Below are 17,539 nucleotides of genomic sequence, written 5' to 3'. Positions count from 1 at the left end.
TTCCTGTTCCTCTGTTCCTCAGCTTCCTGTTCCCCTAGTCCTCAGCTTCCTGTTCCCATAGTCCTCAGCTTCCTGTTCCTCTGGTCCTCAGCTTCCTGTTCCCCTGGTCCTCAGCTTCCTGTTCCCCTGGTCCTCAGTTTCCTGTTCCTCTGGTCCTCAGCTTCCTGTTCCTCTGGTCCTCAGCTTCCTGTTCCCCTGGTCCTCAGCTTCCTGTTCCCCTGGTCCTCAGTTTCCTGTTCGCCTGGTCCTCAGCTTCCTGTTCCCATAGTCCTCAGCTTCCTGTTCCCCTAGTCCTCAGCTTCCTGTTCCCATAGTCCTCAGCTTCCGGTTCCTCTGGTCATCAGATTTCTGGTCCCCTGGTCCTCAGCTTCCTGTTCCCATAGTCCTCAGCTTCCTGTTCCCCCGGTCCCCAGCTTCCTGTTCCCCTAGTCCTCAGTTTCCTGTTCCCATAGTCCTCAGCTTCCTGTTCCTCTGGTCATCAGATTCCTGGTCCCCTGGTCCTCAGCTTCCTGTTCCCCTGGTCCTCAGCTTCCTGTTCCCCTGGTCCTCAGCTTCCTGTTCCCATAGTCCTCAGCTTCCTGTTCCTCTGGTCCTCAGCTTCCTGTTCCTCTGGTCCTCAGCTTCCTGTTCCCCTAGTCCTCAGCTTCCTGTTCCCATAGTCCTCAGCTTCCTGTTCCTCTGGCCCTCAGCTTCCTGTTACTCTGGTCCTCAGCTTCCTGTTCCTCTGGTCCTCAGCTTCCTGTTCCCCTGGTCCTCAGCTTCCTGTTCCTCTGGTCCTCAGCTTCCTGTTCCCATAGTCCTCAGCTTCCTGTTCCTCTGGTCCTCAGCTTCCTGTTCCCATAGTCCTCAGCTTCCTGTTCCTCTGGTCCTCAGCTTCCTGTTCCCCTGGTCCTCAGCTTCCTGTTCCCCTGGTCCTCAGTTTCCTGTTCCCATAGTCCTCAGCTTCCTGTTCCTCTGGTCCTCAGCTTCCTGTTCCCCTGGTCCTCAGCTTCCTGTTCCCCTGGTCCTCAGTTTCCTGTTCGCCTGGTCCTCAGCTTCCTGTTCCCATAGTCCTCAGCTTCCTGTTCCCCTAGTTCTCAGCTTCCTGTTCCTCTGGTCCTCAGCTTCCTGTTCCTCTGGTCCTCAGCTTCCTGTTCTTCTGGTCCTCAGCTTCCTGTTCCTCTGGTCCTCAGCTTCCTGTTCCCCTAGTCCTCAGCTTCCTGTTCCCATAGTCCTCAGCTTCCTGTTCCCCTGGTCCTCAGCTTCCTGTTCCCCTGGTCCTCAGCTTCCTGTTCCTCTGGTCCTCAGCTTCCTGTTCCCCTAGTCCTCAGCTTCCTGTTCCCATAGTCCTCAGCTTCCTGTTCCTCTGGCCCTCAGCTTCCTGTTCCTCTGGTCCTCAGCTTCCTGTTCCTCTGGTCCTCAGCTTCCTGTTCCCCTGGTCCTCAGCTTCCTGTTCCTCTGGTCCTCAGCTTCCTGTTCCCATAGTCCTCAGCTTCCTGTTCCTCTGGTCCTCAGCTTCCTGTTCCCATAGTCCTCAGCTTCCTGTTCCTCTGGTCCTCAGCTTCCTGTTCCCCTGGTCCTCAGCTTCCTGTTCCCCTGGTCCTCAGTTTCCTGTTCCCATAGTCCTCAGCTTCCTGTTCCTCTGGTCCTCAGCTTCCTGTTCCCCTGGTCCTCAGCTTCCTGTTCCCCTGGTCCTCAGTTTCCTGTTCGCCTGGTCCTCAGCTTCCTGTTCCCATAGTCCTCAGCTTCCTGTTCCCCTAGTCCTCAGCTTCCTGTTCCCATAGTCCTCAGCTTCCGGTTCCTCTGGTCATCAGATTTCTGGTCCCCTGGTCCTCAGCTTCCTGTTCCCATAGTCCTCAGTTTCCTGTTCCCCCGGTCCCCAGCTTCCTGTTCCCCTAGTCCTCAGTTTCCTGTTCCCATAGTCCTCAGCTTCCTGTTCCTCTGGTCATCAGATTCCTGGTCCCCTGGTCCTCAGCTTCCTGTTCCCCTGGTCCTCAGCTTCCTGTTCCCCTGGTCCTCAGCTTCCTGTTCCCATAGTCCTCAGCTTCCTGTTCCTCTGGTCCTCAGCTTCCTGTTTCTCTGGTCCTCAGCTTCCTGTTCCCCTAGTTCTCAGCTTCCTGTTCCTCTGGTCCTCAGCTTCCTGTTCCTCTGGTCCTCAGCTTCCTGTTCTTCTGGTCCTCAGCTTCCTGTTCCTCTGGTCCTCAGCTTCCTGTTCCCCTAGTCCTCAGCTTCCTGTTCCTGTGGTCCTCAGCTTCCTGTTCCCCTAGTCCTCAGCTTCCTGTTCCCCTGGTCCTCAGCTTCCTGTTCCCCTGGTCCTCAGCTTCCTGTTCCCCTAGTCCTCAGCTTCCTGTTCCCATAGTCCTCAGCTTCCTGTTCCTCTGGTCCTCAGCTTCCTGTTCCCATAGTCCTCAGCTTCCTGTTCCCCTGGTCCTCAGCTTCCTGTTCCCCTGGTCCTCAGCTTCCTGTTCCCATAGTCCTCAGCTTCCTGTTTCTCTGGTCCTCAGCTTCCTGTTCCCCTTGTTCTCAGCTTCCTGTTCCTCTGGTCCTCAGCTTCCTGTTCCTCTGGTCCTCAGCTTCCTGTTCCTCTGGTCCTCAGCTTCATGTTCCTCTGGTCCTCAGCTTCCTGTTCCCCTAGTCCTCAGCTTCCTGTTCCTCTGGTCCTCAGCTTCCTGTTCCCATAGTCCTCAGCTTCCTGTTCCCCTGGTCCTCAGCTTCCTGTTCCCCTGGTTCTCAGCTTCCTGTTCCCCTAGTCCTCAGCTTCCTGTTCCTCTGGTCCTCAGCTTCCTGTTCCCATAGTCCTCAGCTTCCTGTTCCTCTGGCCCTCAGCTTCCTGTTCCTCTGGTCCTCAGCTTCCTGTTCCTCTGGTCCTCAGCTTCCTGTTCCCCTGGTCCTCAGCTTCATGTTCCTCTGGTCCTCAGCTTCCTGTTCCCATAGTCCTCAGCTTCCTGTTCCTCTGGTCCTCAGCTTCCTGTTCCCATAGTCCTCAGCTTCCTGTTCCTCTGGTCCTCAGCTTCCTGTTCCCCTGGTCCTCAGCTTCCTGTTCCCCTGGTCCTCAGTTTCCTGTTCCCATAGTCCTCAGCTTCCTGTTCCTCTGGTCCTCAGCTTCCTGTTCCCCTGGTCCTCAGCTTCCTGTTCCCCTGGTCCTCAGTTTCCTGTTCGCCTGGTCCTCAGCTTCCTGTTCCCATAGTCCTCAGCTTCCTGTTCCCCTAGTCCTCAGCTTCCTGTTCCCATAGTCCTCAGCTTCCGGTTCCTCTGGTCATCAGATTTCTGGTCCCCTGGTCCTCAGCTTCCTGTTCCCATAGTCCTCAGCTTCCTGTTCCCCCGGTCCCCAGCTTCCTGTTCCCCTAGTCCTCAGTTTCCTGTTCCCATAGTCCTCAGCTTCCTGTTCCTCTGGTCATCAGATTCCTGGTCCCCTGGTCCTCAGCTTCCTGTTCCCTGGTCCTCAGCTTCCTGTTCCCCTGGTCCTCAGCTTCCTGTTCCCCTGGTCCTCAGCTTCCTGTTCCCATAGTCCTCAGCTTCCTGTTCCTCTGGTCCTCAGCTTCCTGTTTCTCTGGTCCTCAGCTTCCTGTTCCCCTAGTTCTCAGCTTCCTGTTCCTCTGGTCAGCTTCCTGTTCCTCTGGTCCTCAGCTTCCTGTTCTTCTGGTCCTCAGCTTCCTGTTCCTCTGGTCCTCAGCTTCCTGTTCCCCTAGTCCTCAGCTTCCTGTTCCTGTGGTCCTCAGCTTCCTGTTCCCCTAGTCCTCAGCTTCCTGTTCCCCTGGTCCTCAGCTTCCTGTTCCCCTGGTCCTCAGCTTCCTGTTCCCCTAGTCCTCAGCTTCCTGTTCCCATAGTCCTCAGCTTCCTGTTCCTCTGGTCCTCAGCTTCCTGTTCCCATAGTCCTCAGCTTCCTGTTCCCCTGGTCCTCAGCTTCCTGTTCCCCTGGTCCTCAGCTTCCTGTTCCCATAGTCCTCAGCTTCCTGTTTCTCTGGTCCTCAGCTTCCTGTTCCCCTTGTTCTCAGCTTCCTGTTCCTCTGGTCCTCAGCTTCCTGTTCCTCTGGTCCTCAGCTTCCTGTTCCTCTGGTCCTCAGCTTCATGTTCCTCTGGTCCTCAGCTTCCTGTTCCCCTAGTCCTCAGCTTCCTGTTCCTCTGGTCCTCAGCTTCCTGTTCCCATAGTCCTCAGCTTCCTGTTCCCCTGGTCCTCAGCTTCCTGTTCCCCTGGTCCTCAGCTTCCTGTTCCCCTAGTCCTCAGCTTCCTGTTCCTCTGGTCCTCAGCTTCCTGTTCCCATAGTCCTCAGCTTCCTGTTCCTCTGGTCCTCAGCTTCCTGTTCCCATAGTCCGCAGCTTCCTGTTCCTCTGGTCCTCAGCTTCCTGTTCCTCTGGTCCTCAGCTTCCTGTTCCTCTGGTCCTCAGCTTCCTGTTCCCATAGTCCTCAGCTTCCTGTTCCCCTGGTCCTCAGCTTCCTGTTCCTCTGGTCCTCAGCTTCCTGTTCCCCTGGTCCTCAGCTTCCTGTTCCTCTGGTCCTCAGATTCCTGTTCCCCTAGTCCTCAGCTTCCTGTTCCTCTGGCCCTCAGTTTCCTCCTGTTCCCCTGGTCCTCAGCTTCCTGTTCCTCTGGCCCTCAGCTTCCTGTTCCCATAGTCCTCAGCTTCCTGTTCCCCTAGTTCTCAGCTTCCTGTTTCTCTGGTCCTCAGCTTCCTGTTCCCCTAGTCCTCAGCTTCCTGTTCCCCTAGTTATCAGCTTCCTGTTCCCCTAGTTCGCAGCTTCTTTTTCCCCTGGTCCTCAGCTTCCTGTTCCCCTAGTTCTCAGCTTCCTGTTTCTCTGGTCCTCAGCTTCCTGTTCCCATAGTCCTCAGCTTCCTGTTCCCCTAGTCCTCAGCTTCCTGTTCCCCTAGTTCTCAGCTTCCTGTTCCCCTAGTCCTCAGCTTCCTGTTCCCCTAGTTCTCAGCTTCCTTTTCCCCTGGCCCTCAGCTTCCTGTTCCCCTAGTCCTCAGCTTCCTGTTCCCATAGTCCTCAACTTCCTGTTCCCCTGGTCCTCAGCTTCCTGTTCCTCTGGTCCTCAGCTTCCTGTTCCCATAGTCCTCAGCTTCCTGTTCCCATAGTCCTCAGCTTCCTGTTCCCCTGGTCCTCAGCTTCCTGTTCCCCTGGTCCTCAGCTTCCTGTTCCTCTGGTCCTCAGCTTCCTGTTCCTCTAGTCCTCAGCTTCCTGTTCCCATAGTCCTCAGCTTCCTGTTCCTCTGGCCCTCAGCTTCCTGTTCCTCTGGTCCTCAGCTTCCTGTTCCTCTGGTCCTCAGCTTCCTGTTCCCCTGGTCCTCAGCTTCCTGTTCCCCTGGTCCTCAGTTTCCTGTTCCCCTGGTCCTCAGCTTCCTGTTCCCATAGTCCTCAGCTTCCTGTTCCTCTGGTCCTCAGCTTCCTGTTCCCCTGGTCCTCAGCTTCCTGTTCCCATAGTCCTCAGCTTCCTGTTCCCATAGTCCTCAGCTTCCTGTTCCCCTGGTCCTCAGCTTCCTGTTCCCCTGGTCCTCAGCTTCCTGTTCCTCTGGTCCTCAGCTTCCTGTTCCCATAGTCCTCAGCTTCCTGTTCCTCTGGTCCTCAGCTTCCTGTTCCCATAGTCCTCAGCTTCCTGTTCCTCTGGTCCTCAGCTTCCTGTTCCCATAGTCCTCAGCTTCCTGTTCCCATAGTCCTCAGCTTCATGTTCCTCTGGTCCTCAGCTTCCTGTTCCCCTGGTCCTCAGCTTCCTGTTCCCATAGTCCTCAGCTTCCTGTTCCTCTGGTCCTCAGCTTCCTGTTCCTCTGGTCCTCAGCTTCCTGTTCCCCTGGCCCTCAGCTTCCTGTTTCTCTGGTCCTCAGCTTCCTGTTCCCATAGTCCTCAGCTTCCTGTTCCTCTGGTCCTCAGCTTCCTGTTCCTCTGGTCCTCAGCTTCCTGTTCCCCTGGCCCTCAGCTTCCTGTTTCTCTGGTCCTCAGCTTCCTGTTCCTCTGGTCCTCAGCTTCCTGTTCCTCTGGTCCTCAGCTTCCTGTTCCCATAGTCCTCAGCTTCCTGTTCCTCTGGTCCTCAGCTTCCTGTTCCTCTGGTCCTCAGCTTCCTGTTCCCCTGGTCCTCAGCTTCCTGTTCCCATAGTCCTCAGCTTCCTGTTCCCATAGTCCTCATCTTCCTGTTCCCATAGTCCTCAGCTTCCTGTTCCTCTGGTCCTCAGCTTCCTGTTCCCCTGGTCCTCAGCTTCCTGTTCCTCTGGTCCTCAGCTTCCTGTTCCTCTGGTCCTCAGCTTCCTGTTCCCATAGTCCTCAGCTTCCTGTTCCCATAGTCCTCAGCTTCCTGTTCCCCTGGTCCTCAGCTTCCTGTTACCCTAGTCCTCAGCTTCCTGTTCCTCTGGTCCTCAGCTTCCTGTTCCCCTAGTCCTCAGCTTCCTGTTCCCCTGGTCCTCAGCTTCCTGTTCCTCTGGTCCTCAGCTTCCTGTTCCCATAGTCCTCAGCTTCCTGTTCCCATAGTCCTCAGCTTCCTGTTCCCATAGTCCTCAGCTTCCTGTTCCCCTGGTCCTCAGCTTCCTGTTCCTCTGGTCCTCAGCTTCCTGTTCCTCTGGTCCTCAGCTTCCTGTTCCCATAGTCCTCAGCTTCCTGTTCCCATAGTCCTCAGCTTCCTGTTCCTCTGGTCCTCAGCTTCCTGTTCCCCTGGTCCTCAGCTTCCTGTTCCCATAGTCCTCAGCTTCCTGTTCCTCTGGCCCTCAGCTTCCTGTTCCCGCGGTCCTCAGCTTCCTGTTCCTCTGGTCCTCAGCTTCCTGTACCTCTGGTCCTCAGCTTCCTGTTCCCCTAGTCCTCAGCTTCCTGTTCCCCTGGTCATCAGCTTCCTGTTCCTCTGGTCCTCAGCTTCCTGTTCCCATAGTCCTCAGCTTCCTGTTCCCCTAGTTCTCAGCTTCCTGTTCCCCTAGTCCTCAGCTTCCTGTTCCTCTGGTTCTCAGCTTCCTGTTCCCCTGGTCCTCAGCTTCCTGTTCCCCTGGTCCTCAGCTTCCTGTTCCTCTGGTCCTCAGCTTCCTGTTCCCCTGGTCCTCAGCTTCCTGTTCCTCTGGCCCTCAGCTTCCTGTTCCCCTGGTCATCAGCTTCCTGTTCCTCTGGCCCTCAGCTTCCTGTTCCCATAGTCCTCAGCTTCCTGTTCCTCAGCTTCCTGTTCCCCTGGTCCTCAGCTTCCTGTTCCCCCTGGTCCTCAACTTCCTGTTCCCCTGTTCCTCAACTTCCTCTTCCCCTAGTCCTCAGCTTCCTATGAGTTAATCAGGGCCCTCCAAAAGAAGAGGAAGGAAGGGGACCAGGGAGGGGCTCAGAGAGAGGGGGTACCTCCATTGGAACCTGGCAGACTTTAGTCTGAGGCTTATATCATTTGTTTGTCGCCCTTTATACCCTCTTCAAGTAGATAGGCCTGTGGGATCCCAGAGCAGCCAGCTCCCAGGGGTCTTGGGGGAGGACTTCCTGCCAGCTCAAGTGCCCATCTGCAGAGGAGACCAACAGTGCCCACAACTGAGATCCTAGCACCAAAATGAACACAAAGGAGAGACTAGGGTAGAGTTAAGGTTGGAGGGACTGGTCCATAAGCCTCTACAGATGGAGACATGGCTGTGGGTCCATTCCCAAGGGCATTGGAAAGAAAGAAGCAAAGCCCACTGACAGAGCCTGGCAGGCTGGGGTGCATTGCCTGGGTCTCAGGTGACCCCTCCCCTCCTCAGGACCATGGTGCCTGTCCTGCCTGTCTGCAGTGTCTGGGCACCAGGAAGCTGCCCCTGCTTTTCCTGGGGAGACTCTGGCCTCCACACAACAGCTCCCAAGTCTTCAATGGACAGACAGAGTTGCAGCAAACAAGGAATGCTCCGGGATTTCCCACTGGGGCAAGAGATGTCCCCAAGTGCCCGGGTCTCAGCTAGATGTTCGTTAATGGAGGTCTGTGCCAGGAGGGCATCAGCCTGGGTGGCCCTGTTGACCTGCTTGGCGTTTCTAAACTCTAGTGTCCTTGCTGGTAAACAGCAGGCTGCAGATGTCCACCTGCCAGTCAAATGAGAAGCAGGGTAAGAATGGCCATTAACCACGCCAGAGGGCAGGCAGATTGCTCCTGCTGTGCACAATGCTCTTCACAGCCCGGACAGTTCTTTTCTGGAGGACATGTCCAGTGAGGGACATGCCTGAATGCTTTCAAACCCAGTATCTTCACGAGAGACTGAAGTGAGTTCTCTACCCCAACAGGTGCGTGGTCTGGACAGGGGATGACCGGGTGTTCTTCTTCAATCCCACCATGCAGCTGTCCGTCTGGGAGAAGCCTGTGGACCTGAAGAACCGCGGTGACCTCAAGAGGATCATCGAGGACCCGCCCCACAAGCGCAAGCTGAAGGCCTCAGCAAGTAAGGAGGGCGTCTGGACCTCCATCTTTACCAGTTCTTGTTCTGTTTCTAGAGGGAAGAGATGGTGGAGATGGCTTGTGGAGCCGTGCTCATGGTTGCTAAGTTTGGTAGCATGTTCTGCTAAAACTGACCCTGGCATGCGGTGCGCTTGGGCATCTGTGTCCCGGAAGGCCTTTAGTGCCAGAAAGATGCTCATAGCACAGGCCAGGTGCACCTTCTGGGTCACATGCTGCTGGCGAAGCTTTTGCACCCATTCCAAGTGTCCGCTTATCTCCAGTGGGGACAGCAGGCCTGCATCCTAGGGTGGGCACTGTCCTCTACTCATCCCGCCCACGACCACATGGGCAGGTGGCTGTGTGGGAGGAGCAAGGGTCTTTCTTAGCGTAGCGCTGGGTGGGGAGACAGCTGCTTGGGCTGGCCCTTGTAAATCTGTGTCACGGAGAGCGGGAGGAGAGTGCTCAGCGTTTTCAGAAGGCTCCTTTCCGATTAGAGCTGATTCATTTTTTATGAGCTGCTTCGTGGGGAAGCCCAACTCTTGGAGGATGTAGATTCAAATAGCAGCCTTCCACGGGAGATGTGTGGGACCAGAGCTGTGTGCCACCTGGAGAGCAGGGCCGCACGGCTGGAAGGCCAGCGGTGGACAAGTGAGCTTGACCCTTCCAAAGAGTCTTAGTGTATTTTTTATGTGGTGTTTTCTGGAGTTGGTAATGGTGTCTTTGATTTCACATTCTGTAAGGCTGACACAGGATGGCATTAGCCTACACTTGCAGTCATCCTGCGGCATTTAGAAGGTGGTGTAATTAAAGTCTCCTTGGCACTTGTAACAGTGCGCAGAGACCTGGAACTGGTTGCTCTTGCGAAACTGTTAGTCTTTTAAGATTGAAGAATGACAAGTTCAATATGTCTGTTTCGCTTGAGATAATGAGAACATTCTCTAACTTGCTTGGGTCAACTGATACTGTTAAAAAGAAAAATGTTTTAGGTGCATACGGGGCTGTAAGATCTGTATTCCATCCCTATGTGCAGACAGTGGGGTCTGGAGCTGCTGATTTCATTATCTCCTTGGTCACTTGGCATCCAATGTGAAAGTGTCACGTGAGCGCACCCCTGAGCATGTGCCACGTGAGCGTATCTGAGCGTGTGCCACGTGGGCATACCCCTGAGCGTGTGCCACGTGAACACCTCCCTGAGTGTGTGCCACGTGAGCACCTCCCTGAGTGTGTGCCACATGAATGCCTCCCTGAGCGTGTGCCACGTGAGCGCACCCTGAGTGTGTGCTATGTGAGCACATTCCTGAGCGTGTGCCATGTGAACACCTCCCTGAGCGTGTGCCACATGAGCGCATCCCTGAGCGTGTGCCACGTGAGCGCATCTGAGTGTGTGCCACATGGACACCTCCCTGAGTGTGTACCACATGAGCACATTCCTGAGCGTGTGCTACATGAGCTCATCCCTGAGCGTGTGCCACGTGAATGCCTCCCTGAGCATGTGCCACGTGAGCGCACCCTGAGTGTGTGCTATGTGAGCACATTCCTGAGCGTGTACCACATGAGCGCATTCCTGAGTGTGTACCACATGAATGCCTCCCTGAGCGTGTGCCACATGAGCGTATCTGAGCGTGTGCCACATGAGCACACCCCTGAGCGTGTGCCATGTTAGCGCACTCCTGAGCATGTGCTATGTGAGCACATTCCTGAGCGTGTGCCACGTGCACGCATTCCTGAGTGTGTACCACATGAGCACACTCCTGTGTGCCATGTGAGTGCATTCCTAAGCATGTCCCACGTGAGCGCACTCCTGAGCATGTGCCATGTGAACACCTCCCTGAGCGTGAACCACATGAGTGCACCCTGGAGCGTACTTCAGCAGGCCCTGGGGACCAGGCCTCTGAGCCTCTGGGATATGGTGCAGAAGCTCAAGCTCACAACTGAGATTTGGAGCATCCTGCATGGAAACCAGCCAGGGCAGGAAAGCCGATGAGACTCCATCTCCAAAATAGCTAGCAAAAAGCTAGGCTGTAGTAGTGGCTCAAGTGGTAGGGTGCCAGCCACACAAGCAGACCAAAGGGAGTCAAGGCCCGACTTCAAATCCTGATACTAACAAAGAAAAAATTCCTTCAAGAAACATGACAGTCCAGTTGCACTGACAATGATTTTATTTGCTTGACAAAAGACGAACAATGAAGGCCAACCCCTGATCACTGCTTAACTTGTATTCTTTTAGATAATTGAGTGCCATTTTTTAAAATTTCTCAGAAAATTAGTAGGTGTGAGAAGGAATTGGACTTGTTGAGAGTCAAATGCGCAGTTGCTCTCGTATTGCTCTCGTTTGGACCGAACTGGGCCAGGTCTGAAGAGAAGCAGGGAGGTGTCCCCATCTCAGCAGGGTCTGTCACCTGCTCTGTCAGAGCCTGCCGGCTGCAGGAGAGGGAGGGCCTGGGCTGCTGGACCATAGCCCCGTGCTCCTTTTCACCTGCCACCAGCCGTCTGGTCTCATACTTGACCATATAATTCTTTGCATTCGATAACGCAGAGAATTGAGCCTTGAGTATAACCAACACAACCAGAAGTACCCGATTAGCTTTATTTTAACATATCATGGTATGTGTCTTCTACCAACTTTAGTATGGCTGAACTAATTACTGCACATAGAACTAACATAATTTTTTAAGTGCATGTAATTACAAAACAACTTTACTTTCATTAAAGAGGAGGCAAGATGGACTCAAGCCAGTTAGGGTTTTTATATGATTCTTAAATATATGCAAATGACCTTTGTTTTCTGCTTGCTGGGCTAGTATGAGTCTGTCTTTAAGAGCATAACTAATAATTTCCTGAGATCCAACTGAAGAACTTTTACAACCAAATAATTAAGGCAGAAGGTGTTTCTGGAGGCTTAGTGACTGATAAGGAGGCCCAGTCGATGGTCTCTGTCTCTGCCCTCAGTCAGGGCTGTGCTTCTGGGATGCCTTTGGCCGTCATTCATCACAGCTTATCAAACGTACTGGGCCTCCTTACCCAAACCAGCTCTGGGGAGGTTGTCTTGGTGGGCAATTATGTTTGGCATTTTGTTCAGCGATCAGCCTTTCTAGAGTGGAACACGTTAATGCCTGTCCCTAGTGTGAGATGTGACAATTAAGCATTCTGGCTTTCATAAGGCAAACGAAAGAAATAATGCTGTAAGATGGAAGCTCATCTAACTGCTGGTGTGTGTGTGTGTGTGTGTGTGTGTGTGTGTTCTAAGCCATAGCATTCACCAGTGGTTCATAGCATTAGGCAGTTTATGAGGTCCTGTACACAGAACCTCCCAAAGTGCCAAGCTATTTATCACTCAGCAGATAAGGAGGGAGGCTGTTTTTTCATTCTCTTAGCTTTGCTGAAGGGTTCAAGTGAAAGCCTGAATTATTTTCTAATTACCTCGCGATGCATCCAGATTTTTTATGGCCCTCTAGCCTTGCTTTAGTTGACAATAAGTGCTGTTGAACGGATGTGGGGTGAGAAGCACCAGGCTTCACCCTGGGCCCATCCATTACACACGTGATTCCTGGGAATGTTACGACTCAAGTTCAGTGCGTGCTCCGCGGCCTCCACCAGCCTCCACATTCTCCACACTGACCCCGGCCTCCACCAGCCTCCACGTTCTCCACGCTGACCCCGGCCTCCACCAGCCTCCACATTCTCCACACTGACCCCGGCCTCCACCAGCCTCCACGTTCTCCACGCTGACCCCGGCCTCCACCAGCCTCCACGTTCTCCACGCTGACCCCGGCCTCCACCAGCCTCCACGTTCTCCACGCTGACCCCGGCCTCCACCAGCCTCCACGTTCTCCACGCTGACCCCGGCCTCCACCAGCCTCCACGTTCTCCACGCTGACCCCGGCCTCCACCAGCCTCCACGTTCTCCACGCTGACCCCGGCCTCCACCAGCCTCCACACTCTCCACACTGACCCTGGCCTCCACCAGCCTCCATGTTCTCCACGCTGACCCTGGCCTCCACCAGCCTCCATGTTCTCCATGCTGACTCTTCACCAGTATCAGCGAAGCCCAGCCATGCAGGTCTCGAGGAAGTCTCTGGAGGCCGGCCTGGCACCTCTGCTTCATCCTGTGAGCCTACCCACCCCACTCACAGAGCTGCATTCCTGCCCCTGCACCGGGAGGTTTGGTACAGCCTGGTGAGAAACATCAGAAGCAATGGGGTATTGGGCCACTGGGATGTTCCTCTGGGTAGAGGACACATAGGCAATCAATACCCCGTCCCCTGTCTCTGGCCTTCCTCCTGCCATTGCTTTCCAGTGTGCGGGAAGGACAGGGCCTGGAGTAGAGAGGAAGAAGGGCATCCTCTTGGCTAGGCTGGGGAAGGAAATGGCAGCAAGTGGCTCCCTTAAATCTCCCCAAGCCCTGCAGGTGGCTGCCAGGAGCCCTGGGAACCATTTGTCTCTGTAACAAATTACCCAAACAAGAAGTCGAAGCAAGACAAGTGGGACTGCTTTCTGACTCCAGTGTGAGGCTCCTGGGGGAGGGGCGGGGAGGTATCTATCATCTGGGGCTCTGGGTGGAGGTTCCCTTCCCTTTCCTCACCTCTTCCAGCTCTTAGAGGAGCTGGGCTGGGCCTGCGGGCCGCCTTCCTCTTCCAAGCAGCAGGGTAGCATCCAGTAGCTTCTCTAAGCCCAGCCCTCCTTCTCTCGCCTGCCCTTGGAAGGATCCTTGTGACTGTCCGAGGCCACCTGGGTGATGCGGGCGAGCTGCTTAGCACGTCTTGAGTGACGTAACACTGCGGAGGCCTCTGGGCTGGACATGATCCCGTTGGGAGGCCTTGGTCTGCCCACAGCCATCTTGATATCCACTTCACAGGAGAGGGGACTAGAGAACCCAAGTTCACGCTTCAGTCAAAGAGCGCGGGGCATGGGAAGTGCAGCCCAGTGGGCTCGAGCCCAGGTCTGAGGAACAGCAACCGGGCCCAGCGCCTGTGAGCTGCGTGCTGGGCTCACAGGAGGGACAGGTGCAGGCGGCCCTGGCCCAACACGCCTCAGCCCCGGGCGGTAACTAGAGATGGTAGCAGCGCACTCCGCTCCAATTGCTCTGCAAACATTTTAGTCATTTATATTCAGGACAAATGTGAATTCATAATGACGTTCATTTCACTAAGTAGGATATAAAATTGCCCTGTGGGTAAACACAGCTGTGGCTGGTGAATGGGTCACTTTCCCAGGCATTGTTTGGTGGAGACCGTGTGGACAGGGTCTCTGAATCACAGCCGGGCAGGTGCCTGGGCCCCGGGCGGCGGGCCGCCGACTGGCACTGCCGGAGCGTCCATGTGTGGGCAGAGCGTTGTGGGGCCAGCGGGACCCAGGCGGTGGATTCTGTGTGGAGAGGGCTCCTGTTTCCTGAGCTCCATCGCCCTGGCCACGTCGGTCGGTCCCTGTACGGCACGTGCGATAAGCAGGTGAGGGGTAAAACAGGGAGTCCTTTGAGAGATCCCTGTACTGGCCTGAGCAGGAAGTACAGTGGGTACGTGTCTAACGCCCGTAGAATTTTCTAGCGGCTCTTGCTGGAAAGGACCAAGCCCAGGGTGTGCCGGTCCCGGACACTCTGATAACACACTGCGCTCAGTGATGACCGGCCGCGGTGCTGGAGGCACAGTGCACCCGGCAGGGCTGCACCCTGCCCCTTTGTCGCGGATGACCCAGTGACCCGGCACCTTTGCTCCCTGACCGCTGCGTGGGAGGGGCTGGAGAGGCGCCCCCCCCCCTCCAAGGAGCCGGGCGCCCAGGCCTGCTGCTCCCATTCTCATGGTCTCAACACCTTCACCGAGCCACCTGCCTGTCGTGAGTATCGTGGATTTCAGACCACAGGGAGGGAGTGTGGAGAAGGCCTGGGCAGGCCGGCTCGGGAGGGACAGCCAGCGCCTGGCCTGACCCTGTGGAACACTGCGTCTCTGTGCCCGGGGGGTGGTTTTGTAGGTGGGACTCTGGGTGCAGCCAGGCTTTGGCCTGACTGCGTCTACGCCAGCACCCACGGTAGAGGCCACACCGGGCCACCAGAGCCAATCCAGACCTGAGATGCATGACCTCCACGTGCCCAGAGAAGCACCTGACCATTTCACCCACAAGGGCCCAAGTTTCCTCATTTGCAGACAGCCTGTGACCGCCCTGACTTAGGCCTGACTGGAGCAGGCTATCCCACTCACAGAGCCCCCCTGCCCCTGCTGCACAATCCAGGTTTCACCAGGTTGACGGGTGAGAGCCACCAACACCCTGCTCCTCCAGTATCTTGCATGTTTCTTTGGCACAAAGGTCACTGAACCCTTGTAAGCCTCTGCTAACCTCTGCAGACACCCAGAGCTCCCCCAAGGTCTGACTCTCATGTATGCAGATGCAAGGAACACTTCTTTTTGCTCTTGGGAGAGCTGTCCCCAGAACCTGGGTAGCTGAAGTGGGCAGCAAGTATGCACGGTCCAGCAGAGCCTGCAGAGGGGCAGGGGGCAGGGGGGGCATGCTCACCTGGGCAGAGACGTCTGTCCTGAAGGGATGAGCTGGGGCTCTGGTCCAATTCCTGCATGCTGAGTCTGCCCTGCTGAGGTCACGCTGTAGGAGGTGCTGGGTGCTATAAGAGGTAAGGGTGCTGTAAGAAGTACGGTCCTCTGCCTCCCAAGTTGTGTCTTCCTGGGATCTGGATCCATACCATACACCAAGGATCTTACCTGAGTGCGCGCACACTTGCCCAGCACAATTCAGCTCCACTAATTCTGTCTGTGTCATCCAGGGGCCTTGCCTCTCCTTCCTGTGTGGCCTGATGCCATGCTGCAGCCTCTTCATGCCCAGGAAGGAAGCGTTGGGTTTTGAGACTCAGGGGCTCTGAGACTCTGCTGGCTCATCCAACCTCAGGCCTCAAACTCTATGACCTAAAAAAAGTAACACAAAAGGTCCTGTGTGTGATTATGCATATACACAGGTGCATTTTACAGACGCATCTCTTGTGTCATTTAATAGTATTGGAACTGCCACATCAAAAGGAACGTGCATATGGAGTTTTGACAGTATTTCCAGGTCTGCCTTGGGGTAGAATGATCAGCTCACTTTTGCTAATGTGTTCTGCTCAGAGCCATAGATCACTGGGAACTTAACTTTCAAAACTGTCCTCCTGGTCCTGGCTGTTCCCTTAATTGTGAGTGAAAGGAACAATTTTTCAGACTGGTCGGCCTGTTTTAGTTTTGTGCTGCTGGAAAGCAGTCTAATTCTTGTTTTTCCTATTGGGTTACATGGATACATGGATTTTTATAAATCAGTGTGCTTGGGCCATGGTACTCTTCCAATATTTTTCTTGGTGTTTTGTTCTTGATTTTCTTCTTGTTGTGGTAAAATATCCATGATGTGAAGTTGAACATTTACCCGTGCTTGTATGTACACTGACATGGACAGTTCACACATGGATGACCCACAAGGGGTCACTGACATGGACAGTTCACATGTGGACGACCCACAAGGGGTCACTGATGCCGACAGTTCACACGTGGATGACCCACAAGGGGTCACTGACATGGACAGTTCACATGTGGATGACCCACAAATGGACATTGACATGGACAATTCATACGTGGATGACCCACAAGGGGTCACTGACACGGACAGTTCACACGTGGACGACCCACAAGGGGTCACTGATGCCGACAGTTCACACGTGGATGACCCACAAGGGGTCACTGACGCCGACAGCTCAAACGTGGATGACCCACAAGGGGTCACTGACATGGACAGTTCACACGTGGATGACCCACAAGGGGTCACTGATGCCGAGAGCTCACACGTGGATGATTCGCATGTGAGGCGCTCTCGTAGCACAAGGCACACGTGGCTATTTGCAGTGCTTTGCGCAGGCTGCCACGCGTGGGGCTGTCCTCTCCTCCTCTGGCAGCTGCGAGGACCTGCAGGACACCCCATGCACCCTCCCACGGCCCCACCCCCTGCATCTTTGGATTCTCATCTCCCGTTGCCTTGAGTGAGCAGAACGGGGCAGTATGGCTGGCCCATGTGACACGGGATCTTCAGGCGTTCCAGGCTATGGGCACAAGACCATCCATCCCTCGTTTCCCCTGTGTGCACATTCTGTAATTCGTTCACTCACTCACCTGTCCACGAGTGAGCAGGAGAGCTGCCGGATGGCCTTGAGTTGTTCCAGTTGGGGCTACTGTGACTAAGGCTGCTGTAAACACTAGCACATGAGCATCTGTTTAGAACTCTGGTTGAGAGCGGCTGGCGTGTGTGCCAGTCCTTCACATTTCTAGCCAGAATGCTTTCATCGCTTCACACTCCCACCGGCTATTTCCAAGGCGCCCGCCCTCCTCTCACCCCCTGGCCTTTAGTGTTTTCTGCTTTGTTGGCACTGTGGGTGCTTGTTTACAACCATCCTAGCGATGCAGGATTGAGTTGGAGCTTCATTCTGTTGAAACTAATAATGTTAAATGTCTTTCCAAGGGCTTCCTGGGCATGGTATTCTCTGAAAAAAAATGACCATTTAGTCCTTTCTTGTTTTTAGCCTGGTTGTTGGTTTTATGTTGTGTGAGTGGTAGGGGTTCTATGTATACATACACGTATGTATGCATGCATTCATGTATGCTCTGGATCATAGCTCTTTATTGCACATATTTTCACATTATATGACTTTTTCATTCTGTGGGTAGAGTCTTTGATGTACAGAAGCTGTTCATTTTGACTAAGTCCAACTTATCAACTTTTTATTGACTATGTTTCATCTGTCAAATCCATGTCATGCAGAGGTTCCTTTATTTTTGTTCTAAGAATCATAGAGTCTTACTTCTTACTTAGTTTCTAATCTATCTTGGATTAATCTATTTTGCATGCATGTGTGTGTGTGCGTGCGCACGTGTGTGTGCGCACGCATACGTGTGTGTGCGCGCGCGCGCGCGTGTGTGTGTGTGTGTGTATGTGGCCTTCCTCCGGGATGATCTCTATTCTGTTACATTTACTAAGCGAGTGGCATTCTCCCCTTTCCTTCAAGCTTTGGAAATATGTGTGCCACTAGACGGGCTGGGCCTTGTGAGGTGGCGCCTGGGAATCCCTCACTTCATGGGAAGTGCTGATTTGGAGCGTGAGGGCTGGGCCGTTTATCTGTGACTGAGCCCCTCATCTTACCAGCAAGCCTACACCCCACACGGAGAGCACAACTGAGAAACGCTGATTCGCTGTTGGCGTTGGGGGCCCT

General features: G+C 54.5%; 1 protein-coding gene across 2 annotated transcripts in view; it reads left to right on the top strand.

The window, feature by feature from the left end:
* The window catches only part of Tcerg1l (transcription elongation regulator 1 like), a 176,108-nt gene that overhangs the window by 128,221 nt on the left and 30,348 nt on the right, over positions 1–17,539 (top strand). For both annotated transcript variants that reach the window (XM_070011452.1, XM_070011451.1), the window contains exon 7: positions 8,166–8,320. In XM_070011452.1, coding sequence (XP_069867553.1) covers positions 8,166–8,320 — 155 coding nt within the window. The remainder of the gene's footprint in view (positions 1–8,165; positions 8,321–17,539) is intronic.

Source organism: Dipodomys merriami, unplaced genomic scaffold, assembly GCF_024711535.1.
Source record: "Dipodomys merriami isolate MVZ:Mamm:240054 unplaced genomic scaffold, mDipMer1.0.p SCAF_82, whole genome shotgun sequence".
In the NCBI taxonomy this organism is placed as follows: Eukaryota; Metazoa; Chordata; class Mammalia; order Rodentia; family Heteromyidae; genus Dipodomys; species Dipodomys merriami.
This window is presented reverse-complemented; position numbering and strand designations above follow the sequence as displayed.